General features: G+C 43.7%; 1 protein-coding gene and 1 long non-coding RNA gene across 3 annotated transcripts in view; one reads left to right on the forward strand and one right to left on the reverse strand.

Moving 5' to 3' along the window:
• Positions 1–10,851: 10,851 nt before the first annotated feature.
• Positions 10,852–11,960, reverse strand: LOC310677112. The gene is made up of 2 exons (XR_014510924.1): positions 11,826–11,960; positions 10,852–11,026 (listed from the first exon to the last, which is right to left on the reverse strand). It is a non-coding gene; the product is annotated as an uncharacterized lncRNA (long non-coding RNA).
• The window catches only part of RPS6KA3 (ribosomal protein S6 kinase A3), a 42,446-nt gene continuing 41,051 nt past the window's right edge, over positions 11,899–13,293 (forward strand). For both annotated transcript variants that reach the window (XM_083439410.1, XM_083439411.1), the window contains exon 1: positions 11,899–12,316. In XM_083439410.1, the coding sequence (XP_083295536.1) occupies positions 12,236–12,316 (81 nt within the window). In that variant the 5' untranslated portion in view covers positions 11,899–12,235. The remainder of the gene's footprint in view (positions 12,317–13,293) is intronic.

Below are 13,293 nucleotides of genomic sequence, written 5' to 3' on the forward strand. Positions count from 1 at the left end.
AACTAATTGAAGCCAATGGACTTAGTCATAACTAACTTAAGTTCACTGATTTCAGTGGGTCTCTAACTTAATCAGATACAGCTCATTGTAAATTAGTGCAATACACTGGGTTGCTTAGTCCTATACTGTTTCTGACAGGGCTCTTGTGCACTTAACAGATGTGCAACAGGCAAAGTTAATAGGGAGTATGGCATAGAGAGCAAACCTTTGTGATTTCTGCCTGCCATGCCCCTGTTAAAGGCTCAGGAATCCTCTGGGGGCAGGGAGAGAATATGTATACCCTATAGATCTTTTAAGTTTACAAAAACTGAAAGAGTGTCATCCTAATGAATGTATGACATGCATGTTTGGGGAGTAATAAGGGTTGAAGTAGACAAGTAAGCATATACGGTATTTCACTAATCAGCTGCAATGTAAGCAGGTACTAAACATAGGTCTAGTCCAATTTTCACCTTTGCTTCCTCTGTTAAATTGAATGACTTTGTGAAGCAGTCCCCTGCCTCAGGGTACCACTGGCATTGAGGAAAGCTTTATATTCCTTTCTATTCCTCAGCTAGCCAAAGTTTAACAGGTTCCCGCTGAACTCCATGACTCATGGTTAATATACTTTCACCTCTGTCCCTCTGATTTCCAAGATCACTTGGTTAAAACTATAGCAAGAAGGATGAAATCAAATGTAGCTTGATTGCAGCTGATTTGAAATGGATTCCTAGCAGCATATCTGTGTAACCAGGTGTAAACAACTGTGCTGGTTTTTACATAAATGTTTGCTATGTCAGCTAGAAAATATTTTGCTCCGTAATGCCTTGTTGGATGAGGCCAAAGGTCCATTTAATTCAGCCTTCATGTCTCCAGCATTGACTCTCCACACATTTCATCATGTTGTTGTTTAAAAAAAAAATACCCTGGTGTGAAGTCAGAATTTCATCAAGGAAAGCCTTTTCCTCTCCATGTCAGGAAAAGTAATGCCTGTGTCAACTGTGAAAGGTTCAAAAGCCGCCCCCCCCCCGTGTGTGTGTGTGTGTGTGTGTGTGTGTGAGAGAGAGAGAGAGAGAGAGAGAGAGAGTCAGCTTAGACAGTGATTTTGTTAAAAGAATATTGACACTGGCTGCTTGGCTACTCCAACAGGTCTCAGCATCAAGTTGCAAAAAGAGCTTGGCCCACAAATGGCTTTGTGGGTTTGCTAGCCTTTACTGCAGGTTTATCTGAGACTTTGCTAATTCAGTTATATTTCCTTCCGCCTCCTTGGAGGAAGAATTATGAAGTTTGGAAGGTGGGGGAATCAGTGACTCATAAAACCTGGACAGCTCTGCAGTTTTTATGGCAGAGGCTTCCATCTACAGCAATTACATCCAGAGTGCAGTGTGATGAAAGATCATGCCACCAGACTTATATTTCCTTGAAATATTGGAGAGCCCTTGATTATAAGCCTCTTCAAGAATGGGCTCTTTTCCTCTTAAGAATGCCTTGTTATAGATAGACAATACACCTAATTATTTGACTCTTGGATATGAACAATCATAATGAAGTGGAACATTTTTAGATACATTTTTTCAGACTGAATAAATAAGGTGGTTTTGTGGAAGGAATTTTATCCTAACCTAAATATATCTAGGGACGCTGGTGGCGCTGTGGGTAAAAGCCTCAGCGCCTAGGACTTGCCGATCGAAAGGTCGGCAGTTCGAATCCCCGCAGCGGGGTGCGCTCCCGTCGCTTGGTCTCAGCGCCTGCCAACCTAGCAGTTCGAAAGCACCCCCGGGTGCAAGTAGATAAATAGGGACTGCTTACTGGCAGGAAGCTAAACAGCATTTCCGTGTGCTGCTCTGGTGCCAGTTCGCCAGAGCAGCTTCATCACGCTGGCCACGTGACCCGGAGGTGTCTGCGGACAGCGCTGGCTCCCGGCCTCTAGAGTGAGATGAGCACACAACCCTAGAGTCTGTCAAGACTGGCCCGTACGGGCAGGGGTACCTTTACCTTTACCTTTAAATATATCTAACTATTTGCTCACATTCAGCCCTTACTGCCTCTGTCACACCACAATTCCTCTCCATTGTGGTCTTCACTATCAAAATTCTGATTGTGATCTCCTTGTTGCAAGGACTTGTTCATTAAATGTATATACTGTATACAGCTTGTACAGCATATGGGTGGTTTTCAAACCCACTAAAAGCACAATAGCGAGCCCATTTGCTTATTTTAGTCAGTAAACTGCAAAGCATGCTAATGACATTACAGTGGTAGCTGTACAAACTTAATTCGTTCCAGAGGTCTGTTCTTAACCTGAAACCATTCTTAACCTGAGGTACCACTTTAGCTAATAGGGCCTCCCACTGCCGGCGCACCTCCGTTGCATGACTTCTGTTCTCATCCTGAGGTAAGGTTCTTAACCCGAGGTACTACTTCTGGGTTAGCGGAGTCTGTAACCCGAGGTGTTTGTAACCCAAGGTACCACTGTACATTAATAATAATAATATTTCAGCTATATTTTATACTGTGTATTCATGTCTGTATTTCCTGTGCACTGATCACAGGTACAGTTGTTGACTACAACCCTAGACCTGTTTAACTAGTCATGCTCTTTTCCAATGAAACACTGGACATTTTAAATTGGGCTATGGAACTAATATATTGTTGCACAGCACCCTAATCTTCAAGCAGTGTGAGATTCCAGGGATTCCAGGTGCTTTCTCAGGGTTTGTGTTTCCCCAGAATGAGGGGCAGGGGAGACTGTGGCGTCTTTATGATACAGGCATCCTCCCACTTGCACAGGGGTCCCTTCTGGGTCACCACACCTGTCATTCCTGCCTGTTCCACCTTAGTCCCCTCGGTCCCTTTTGGTGTTGTTTTTAGTGCGCACGACACCAATGCACAAGAGTGGGGAGTTGCCTGTACAGTATATGGTTTATTTACACACATATAAAACCCTAGTCTACAATGGAGGAGCTCACGGCATTAACACCCTAAGAGGATCTTGTGTCTTCCATAGCCACATCCTTGGACTCAAATGGGAATCAGGCATGGCTCTGCCTCCCCCAGGTTTCAGCCTGCAGCCTTGCTTCTAGCTCGCACACACTGCTTGTGCCCAGAATAAAAGCAGCCACTGAAGTCTAAGTGTTAAATCCTATGCATATTTACTCAGAAGTAAATTCCACCATGGGGTTTACTCCGTGGTGAGTGTGTTAAGGACTATAGCTCAAGTAAATGAAATTACTTGCCTCAGCCTGCGTCTAAACATCATAGTGTGTAACACCAAGGTATGGTTCCTAATGCTAATGTTTGTAAGAAATAACATGCTAAGTATAGATCTAACATTTCCTAACTTCTAAGGGATGACAAAAATAAACTGAATCTAAAGAATTGGCAGCTATTAAAACAATCTCAGGAAAAGTACACAGCTGTAATGTATTTTGCTTTGCACCATCTTTATTATTTCTTGTTGATTCCACTCCCCTTTCATCTTTGATATAAATATATGGAGTCGCTTTGTTCATGAGCTTTGTGTGCTCAGCACTTCTTTGTTTGTTCCTCATGTCATAAATAATGTGCCTTAGGAAAGCACTGAAGAAAGATGCAGCATGCTAGTGGCACCAAAACACTGATTCACATTTATTGGTATCCGTTAAGGTTAATATAGAAAAACACCCTCAGAAGTATTGGACACATTTTCACAGATCTGAGCATGCAAGCATGTTTACTGACTGTATGTATAGCTAATGAAGAATAACTTCTCGATCAGGGATGGGGAGCCTGCAGTGACCTTCCAGGTGTTACTAAACTACACCTGCCATCTTCTCTGACCATTGGTCATGCTGTCTGCGCTGATGGAAGTGGGGGGTCCAACTATGCCCAAAGGGCTACAAATTTACCATCCTCTTCTAGATGTACAACCATCCACTTTGCAATGCTTAGCCAGATTCTTGAAATATCAGAATGCATATTTAAATGCATAGATTAAAGATTTGTGGCTCATCTACACTTCCACTTGTCCCATGCCTAGAAAGCATGGGTCTGAGCAGTTTCCGCTTGTCATGTGCTTTCTAAGCACAGGTCCAAGCGGTTTTACCTTCGCCCCACCACATCCCCCTGGAAAACCCACTCTTTAGCACCAAGTTGGAACAAATGGCAATCTTCAGAAAACACAATTACCATTTGTTCTGATTCAGCGCTAAAGGTCAGGTTTCCCTAGGAGAAAGCGGTGGGGCAAATGGAGGTGTGGATAAGCCCTTTGTGTGTGACAGGTTGTGTTGCAATTAGGTAACTGGCTGCCTTTGCATTCGGTGTTTTTGGAAGTGTTATATTTCTAGTTGTTTTTATTACTGAATTTGTATACCGCCCTTCATCCAAAGATCACTGGGCGATTCACAACATAAAAATGCAAAATGAGAACACAAAATACATAACAAAACAAAAACAAACCAATAACCCTCTCTCCCACAAACACATTTAAAAGGCTATCAAATGTTTAATCAGCCAAATGCCCGGTTATAGAGAAACAGTTTCACCTGGCGCCATGTGTAATGAAGGCACCAGGAGAGTCTTCCTATGGAGAACATTCCAGAAATGGGAAGCCAACACAGAAAAGGCTCATTCTTATGTTGTCACTCTCCAGACCTCTCATGAAGGCCTGAGATGAAGATCACAGGGTCCAGGTCGGTTCATATGGGGAGAGGTGGTCCTTGAGGTATTTCGATCCTCAATATAATACAGTGGTACCTCTGGATACGAACAGGATCCGTTCCGGAGCCCTGTTCGCATCCTGAAGTAAATGTAAGACGTGACTGCGCGTGCATGGGTCATGTTTCGCCACTTTCGTGCATGCATGTGACGTCATTTTGAGCGTCTGAGCATACGTGCGTGGCGAAACCCAGAAGTAGCGCGCTCCGTTACTTCTGGGTTGCCGCGGAGCACAACCCGAAAATATTCATCCCGATGCTACTTCAACCCGAGGTATGACTGTAGTTGAGAGGCTCCCAGATTTCTCATACATATGCTATATTATACTATAAGTATTTTAAAGTCAGAAGCGTATGGTCTGGTAAAGCTATGAAAGCACAATTCACATTCACAAATCTCATATTACAATATTGTATACTGCCACATCTTTACCTCACCTAGGCAGCAGATTTTGTGAGCAATGTTAGGCGGAAGTTATCAGCCCATGATCATCCAGTAAGCTTTGTGGTTGGCTCAGATTTGAACCAATGACAATGTTGTCCACACTGATAATAAGAATTCAGCCTACTACACAGTCAGTACAAATCCCAGTCTATCAGCTCTAGGCAGTGACCAGCACAGATGCCCTGAAATGTTCATCAAGTGCATTATAAAAGAGCTGTGAAGACATTCAGAGCTGACCTGCTCTTTAAGAGAATGCAGTCCCATAACAACCTGCATTATTTAGGGCCATTAGTGCTAGTTCTAATAATAACAAAGACTTATTAAGACTCAAATGCTTCATGAACATTATTACCTCTGAGCAAAACACTCTTGCCCTGGCACAGTAATTGGTTCTTTTGCAGCAAGAATAGTTATTGTGTCCTGTTTTTAGAATAACACGGGGAAAAGCAGTTTCAGTGGGGAAATTAATCTGAAATAAATACTTAAGAAGAAAGGTTCAGTGTAGCTGAAAATGGAATGAGGTGAAAGAGTTGCACATCACATTTGGCTTGACATTTGCTTTTATGGTTTAAAGCCTATTCTAGTATTCCCTAGCAATAACTTGTAGTCATGCTCAGAAAGCTTGTTCCTCTTACTGCAAATATTATTTAAGGGCAAAAGGAAAATCCAGCTGTATGTAATTGTTTTAATAAGGTGTATGACGTATGTTTAGCATATCTATCTTGTAGCAAGAAATTAAATATTGGCAGAATGGTCCAGCAGAAGGTCAAGCCAACTACATCTGCCTTTTGGGTGCATTGCTAAATATGCTAATTAGAATTTAAGAATTATTTCGTCCCAATTCAGGATTATTCCCTACAAAGTCTACAGAATTATTTTCCTTAAGCCTGCAGCGAAGGGCTCCTTTGCTCAAGTGTCTTCATTTATTTTTCGGTATGTGAGTGTGCATACAACAAAGATAACATTTCATGCTTAAAATGAAGTGGGCTGTGGTCCATAAGAACTTGTGCCACAATAAACAAATTAGATGCCATGACTCCTTATTGTTCTTGTTTTAAATATCTGGGTTTCTTCGAGCCTTTTTTCATTCAGATGCTCAAGTCTTTCCCCTCTGTTTTCTCCAAATAGGAAAACTGTTCAGGTGCCAAACATTCTCCAATACCCATCAAGACAAATGTAATTATTTTTCTTTTAAATGAGACTTCAGAATGGTTTATTTTGCCAGCTATAACATGCAGTCCTTACACGTTTGTATCAGATTCTGGGGAACAATCTTATTTAAAACTGGCAGCTAATAACAGATGTTAGGAAGATAACTAGGAATATTCTCATTTAGGGGATGTAATATGCATCAGAGTTTGGGAAGTTACATTCTCCAGCTACTGCGAGAGGCAAAAAGAAAGAAATAAAGAAAGAAGTTCAAAGCAAGGGCGGGGGGGGGGGGAGAGTTGGCAAAAGGTGAACAGTCCCTAATCTTCTAATCTTCCATCCAACCTACTTAAATTTCAGCAAGTGCTATTCTTAAAGGGAAGCTAACTCATGTGTGAATTCTAAGCAAAATCATTTGGATTCCATATGTATGGTAGTCCAGGTGCTATTCTATATAAAAGAGTATATGCATACAACTCCTGATAGCTGAATAGTATAAATCAAAGAGATTGTATGGTATCTTAAAGAAAAGAAAAAAGGATACAGTAAACTAGGTGATTTGATTAAAAAAACAACAATTCTTAATTGTAGACGGTGATAGCTTGGTGGAATGAGACCAGGCCACAAATCTATCTGCCTTGAGCTCTTTCACATGTTTTCACCAGCCATAGCACAGGTGGAAGCAGGGTGCATAAACAGGCCCCTGCGTCTGACTTTAATAGATAGACAGGATCATATGTGAGGAGATGGTCCTTCAGCTATGAAGAAAGCCAGTGTAGTACAACAGTGTAAATATGAATAGATGTGGAGAGTGCACTACAGCAGTGGACCCTAAATGCATAGAGTTAATGTTTCTCCTACCCAAAACTCAAATGAGACAAAAAGCATAGCCAAGGCAACCGAAAGCTCAGATAGTGCAAATTGACCATGGGAACAAGGTCAGATACCACTTTGCAGCCCCCACATTCAGTCCAAATGTTTCCTGATCTCTTTTCTGCAAAGATAATCAAACTCTGTACTAAAAAAGCATTCAGTGTTCTTTTCATGAACAAAACAAACAATAAAAGCATGTATTGATGCCGCATATCCTGATGCAAGGCTATATATTATTGTATTCCATATCACTGCTCAGGATGTTGGAACCACAGGCAGGATGCGATTTGCTTATAGTTTAACCACAGGTGAATGTCATGTCAATAAATATAACTCAGCCTGTTTCACTCTTCCTGCATCACCAGTTTATAGCAGTTTAATGCTAGCACAGTAACACAATGGGGAAAGAGGACTCTATTCTTTTATTTCTGGTGCCTCTGCCTCCTGTGTTCTGCCTCACCATTACTCAAATTTCTCTGTTGTAGCAGGTCAAAATGTGGTGTGCAAGCACCATCTGACCTGTTTTTAAGGGGTAAATTTCAGCTCTTGCATCCTGAAGATGTGGACAGAGTGCTTGCAACTGTTTGCCCAGCCACATACTTTCTGGGCACTCTTATCAATCCTGGGATGGGTCCAGGGTCCAATCTGCCTGCTGCCCTTAAACCTGCACCTACTTCTGAAGCCCACTCTTGACATGGAGGGGATCTTGACAACAACCACCCAATCACAAATAGCCCATTCCTGGACAAGATGCATCAGTGTGGTGGCAGTGCAGTTATAGGAGCTTCTGAAGAATATTGGTTATCTGGACCTGTTCCAATCTGAGTTCAAGCTGCTGCATTTTGGAACCAGATCAATCTTGTTTCCCCTGAGGGGTGACCTTTATCAGAAGAAGGAAAGGGAGATTGTGATGCTGTTTCTATTTGATCTCTCAGAGGCTGTTGGTACCAAGAATCATGGCATCCTCCTAGACAGTCTTTGTGAATTAGCGGGATTCCACTCCTACCTACAGGACTGGTTATAGAGAATAGGGTTGGGTGACTTTACCTCAGTCCATCGGCTATTGTAGTGTGGTGTGCCACAGAGTAACATATTGTCCACAGTGCTATTTAACATCTACATGAAACCGCTGGAAGCAGCTGTTAAATAGCAATGTGCAATTTGTCATTCCCTCATGTGAAATGTAAAAGGTAGAACACCTCAACTTGCAACCAACTACTCAGTGGATGGTTTCAACGCTTTTTTGCTGCTGCATCATACTGTTGTATACCAGGGATGGGGAACCTCTGGCTCCTCAGATGCTGCTGGAATATAACTCCCATCATCCCTGGCCAAGCCAGCTGAGGTTGATAGGAAATGGAGTCCCAACAACATACAAGGTGGAAAACCAGTGATCCTCTAGCTGTACACTGTCTTGAGTTGCTAGGAGGGCAAAATATAAATGTAATAAAATTATTATTATTATTGCTATCAGATATTGTCTAGAAGTGCAAAGTTTCCCTTAGTTTAAGTTTTTATACATATAGGTACAAACATATGGCTACCTTTTTCCCCCTCAGGAAGAGTGTACCATAGGAAAGTCATGTCTCCTACGGAGCTTTACAGTGCAATCCTAAACACATTTACTTAGAAGTAAATTCCACTGTTTTCAGTGGTGCTTACTCCCTAGCAAGTGTATTTAGGATTCAAGCCTTAAGCAATTTAGGAGTGTGACCCTGGGCCTCTTCTAGCACAGCACTTTGCCTCAGAATCAAAAATAGGAGTACAACGTCCTTGTTTATTCAAATGTACTTTGTTAGAACTCCCATTTGAGGCTGCAACAATCCCGCCCACATCCACATTCTCAAGATTACATCAGAACACTGGCAGGAATTCTAAATTCCTGGTGGATGTCAATTACACTCCAGGAAGCCAAGAACATAGGAAGCCACTCACATGCTAAAATGATTGTGATGATTGTAAATGAGATCTTACCTGTCACCATCCTCATATTTATCATCAGTTTCAGCAGCAATGAACAACAATTCATAGGTAACTCATGTACACTATGGAAGATAACATGTACAGTCATGTCTTGAGACAGCATCCTCCTATATAGCCTGCCTTTCCTCCACCACAAATTGCTCAAACCAGCATTCTTGAACTTTGCAAAGGTTCCAAAATCCACAATTGGGCAATATCTTCATTTGGAAAGTCAAAACATTACACGATAGTGAGTGAGCTTTTGATTTCTCCACAATTTTCAATGAGGATAGATGTTAGCAGGAGGAAGAAACAGGGTAGGGAAAAACACGATTTGTGTAACACTTTGCAATGTGAAGAGTTCTAGAGAACTCCAAAACTTTATTTCTATGTTGTGTTATTTTTGTTGTTTTAACACCCCCCAAATACCTTATGAATTTTATAAACAGTATCCTACTAATTATATGTATTCAATAAAATAATTCATTGGCAAATATTATAATGCTTAATACTGGTCTTGGAAGAAGATGTGCCATATGTAATAACTGCCTTTTCTATTTTATAATGCACACATTGGACCCAATGCATTCCTAGCAACAGAGACTATGCATTGCCAAACAAACAAACAAACAAACAAAGTGTCCATTCTCTGGCAGGATTTTGAATGTTTTCTTGCATGTCAGAAAAAAACGCTGAACCCTAAAAACCATCAACAAATAGACTAATCTTCCTCCTTGGTGGTCATGCTCAAGAGTAGAAATAGTTATAATGGCTGCAGACCTTTTTGTTAGGATGGTACTAGGGAAACTTCAAAGTATGCATCATACTTGTGTTTGACAGGAAACTATTTTTGTTTCAGTAGTACTCTGCAATTGGAAGTAAACCCAGCTGTGATCAAAACAGCAAAGCAAACAACACAAGCCTCTGGTTGGCCACTGTGAGAAGAGGATGCTGGATTAGATGAGTCATTAGCCTGTTCCAGCAAGCTCTTCTTATGTTCTCAACAACGAAGAGTTTTTTTGAGAGAAAAGCACAGCTAGAAGGGCTTAACTCCTAACATCCATCCTGTGTCTTAAGTCTTTCCTCTTTCCAATGTATTCAGCATTGCCCGAGTCAGACTACGACATTGTCAGATATAGTGGCACCCTAACAGCACAACCCTATGAATGCTTACTCAGAAGGAAGTCTTACAGTGTTCAATGGAAGTTCCTCCCAATTAAGTGTTAATGAGGACTGAGATGCAATCCTAAGCATGTTGCTCACTCAAGCGTTTCAATATGTTCAAAGTGGTTAGAACAGGCAGCTTTGAAGCCAAGACTATCTTGTTTTAATGATGAGGGTTGACCTGTCTATTGAACCTCTGTGGATCTCTTCAACTCTAAGGCTGCTTCTGGATGATGTCTACTGAACATTCATCCTGATCAGTTTGCAGGGAAGTTGGATGACAGGTGCATCAAAGCAAATGTAAGCCCACACTTTCCAGTAAATTTCCCCATCACTTTTTATGTTGCTAAAAGTCAGGTCTTTGGGGAAAGTAGATTTGTTGTGGGAGACCTCCCAGTTTCCAATAATTGTGCAACATGAATTTGCTGATACTGTCTATGATTGAATCACACAATGGTATAACTAGTGTCCTAAGGATGCATACTGAAGTATACTTTTCAAACATATATTTTAAAACTTTTTTCATTTTTCTTTTTCAACCCAAGAATATGGAAAGTAATTAGACAGAGGCTCATACAATAATGATAAGTATAATTCTACCTAGGTTTATTAAACACATAATTTAGGAGGACCACATTTCTTTTTTAGGTGCAGGGAAGGCACGTTGCTTGAAATATAAGATCCCACCCAACTGCATGGGATTGTTCTGCTGGTTCTTCACCTTTCATCAGGCGAATCTTGTGGGTTATCTTTTCAGCAGCTGCAAAATCAAATCAAAAACAATTATTTACAGCAACATAAACCTGATTCTTTAAAATTAACAAAATAGAATAGTGTGTCATATAAATTTCATTAGAGGGATAAACTACACTAGGAGGAAACCCAAGGGACAAGTTAAGAATACCAGAATGTGAATGTGAAGGCAATGTTGCAAGTATTTGGGATTCCTTGTCGACTCTTTAGCCATGCTTTGTAAGAAAAGTCCTGTAAGGCTTCTAAAATCTAACATGCGTTCAGGGTTGCAGAGTCCAGTTTTAGATCGGAGTTAACAGGGTTTTGTTTTTTTGTTAAGCCAAAACTTTCATGAAGTTTAAAAAAAATAAAATAAACTCCAGAATAGTCATACTGAATACGTACAAAACTAACAGCTTCCCGCGGATTATTTCGGAAAGGTTACTAAACTTTGCCGTCATAGCCACGGGGGTGGCACTAGAGCAATTATGCCGGATTAGTTCATCCGGGGGTAGAAGGAAAACGCCGCACAATCGCCTCTCTACACACGATAAGCTTTTGTACAGCTCGAGGGGTGTGACGCTGGCGGGCGGCATCCGCGGCGCCGGAGAAAGCCAGGCTGCCCGCGCGGAGGATAAACCCGCCGCCTCCCGCCCTTCGCTCAAGTGACCGTGACAAAAAAGGAGGAAAAAAACCAAACCCCTCGTCACGTATCCGGAGTCCCCGCCTGCCTGCCTGCCTCTCCCTCCCACGCCAGCCAGTCACTCCCGACGGGATCAGAGCAACCATCGCCTGGCCGCGCGCCCGCGATTTCGTCCCTTTACTACCTGGGCTCGCCGCTCATTGGCTGTGCCAGTCCCGCCCTCGGGGATGACGCCACCAGGCCTCGGCTTGACAGGCAGGTACGGCTTGGGGGCCGCCATGTTGGGAGCGGAAGCGGAGTGAGTAGCGGCGGCGGCGGCGGCGGCAGTAGTAGCAGTATCCCTGCTGGACGTCGGGAGGTTGGCTCTGCCCGGCAGCGGCTTCTTCCGAGCCCAGTTCTCTCCGTCGCCCGCGCGTGGGCAGCTCTGCCTCGTCCTCCGCCCCCAGTGCGGGGGTTGGGAGCGCGAGTGTCCCGGCAGTGCCCTCCCCTTGGCCAGCAGCAGCAGGAGGAGGAATCCTGACCCTGAGCCTGAGCGAGAGACTGTGGGGCAGCGGCGGCTCCAGGTGGGGGGAGCTCGGAAGTTAAAGCGGGAAGATGCCGTTAGCGCAGCTGGCGGACCCCTGGCAGAAAATGGCTGTGGAGAGCGCGGCGGAGAGCAGCAGCAGCAGCGCCGAGGTAAGGCGACCTGAGCGGCCGGCCGGGGAGCGGGCACAGCACCGCTGAGCCCCGGAGGGCGAGGACGGGCCCGCCAGGAGGCGGGGGGAGAATTAAAAACCCGTCCTGGGGAAAGGGGGACGTTTTTGTCGCTCTGCTTCCGCCTCGGCTTGGGGACCGGCGGCCGCTTCCTCTTTCTTCGAAGTGCCCCATGCGAGGCAGGGCAGCCCCCTTGCCCGTCTGGGGGCTCTTCGTGGCCGCCTGCTCTGTCGCCCCTCTCCCGCCTCACCCCGTTCGCTCCTTTACTCCAGATTAGCCAAGTCCGCTTCCCTCTCTCGCCTTCGCCGCTCTCGGGGGCAGCGAGTCACGAAGGGGCGCGTTTCCGACTCTCACCCTTTTCAGCGACAGGATATTTAAAATCCGTATTAGTAATGGCTTGCTTGGCGGCTGGGGAGAGAGTAGTGTGGGCAACTCTTCTGGCACACAAAACCCCTGTTCCCGGTTCGGAGAATAAATTTCTTTTGGCGGCAGGACGGTTTCTCTGTACGCAGTGGCATTGACATCTCTGGCGTAATGGAGAGGGCACAGTTTACCCCTGCCTTCCTTTGAAAGGAATTAAGTGGGATCTCCCTGTTGGGGAGGAGGAGGGAGATAAAGTATGTGAGGGGGTGCCTGTGCCCTTCTCTTCTCCCCTCTTTACTGAAACAGATCTATTTTGTGATGGTTTTTTTCACCTTAGGGAAGAAACATGCTGATCCATACCGCTAATGCTGCTGATGGCTTTCAAGCTAATTTAGAACAGCCTCCTTATTCCATTTGTTTGCAAGGACGATAGTCAGGGGAAGTGGAGGGGGCGAGACCCCTGACTGCTGGTCAAGCCAAGGCCAGTGGGTTAAGAAAATCAAAAGACGGTGGGAGCAAAGCCAATGCTACTACTGTTCTGAAATTTGCTGGAGGAGGAGTTAAATAGTGTTAAGCTTCGGAATATCTCAGTAATC

Source organism: Podarcis tiliguerta (genome assembly GCF_965153285.1).
Source record: "Podarcis tiliguerta genome assembly, chromosome: 4".
In the NCBI taxonomy this organism is placed as follows: Eukaryota; Metazoa; Chordata; class Lepidosauria; order Squamata; family Lacertidae; genus Podarcis; species Podarcis tiliguerta.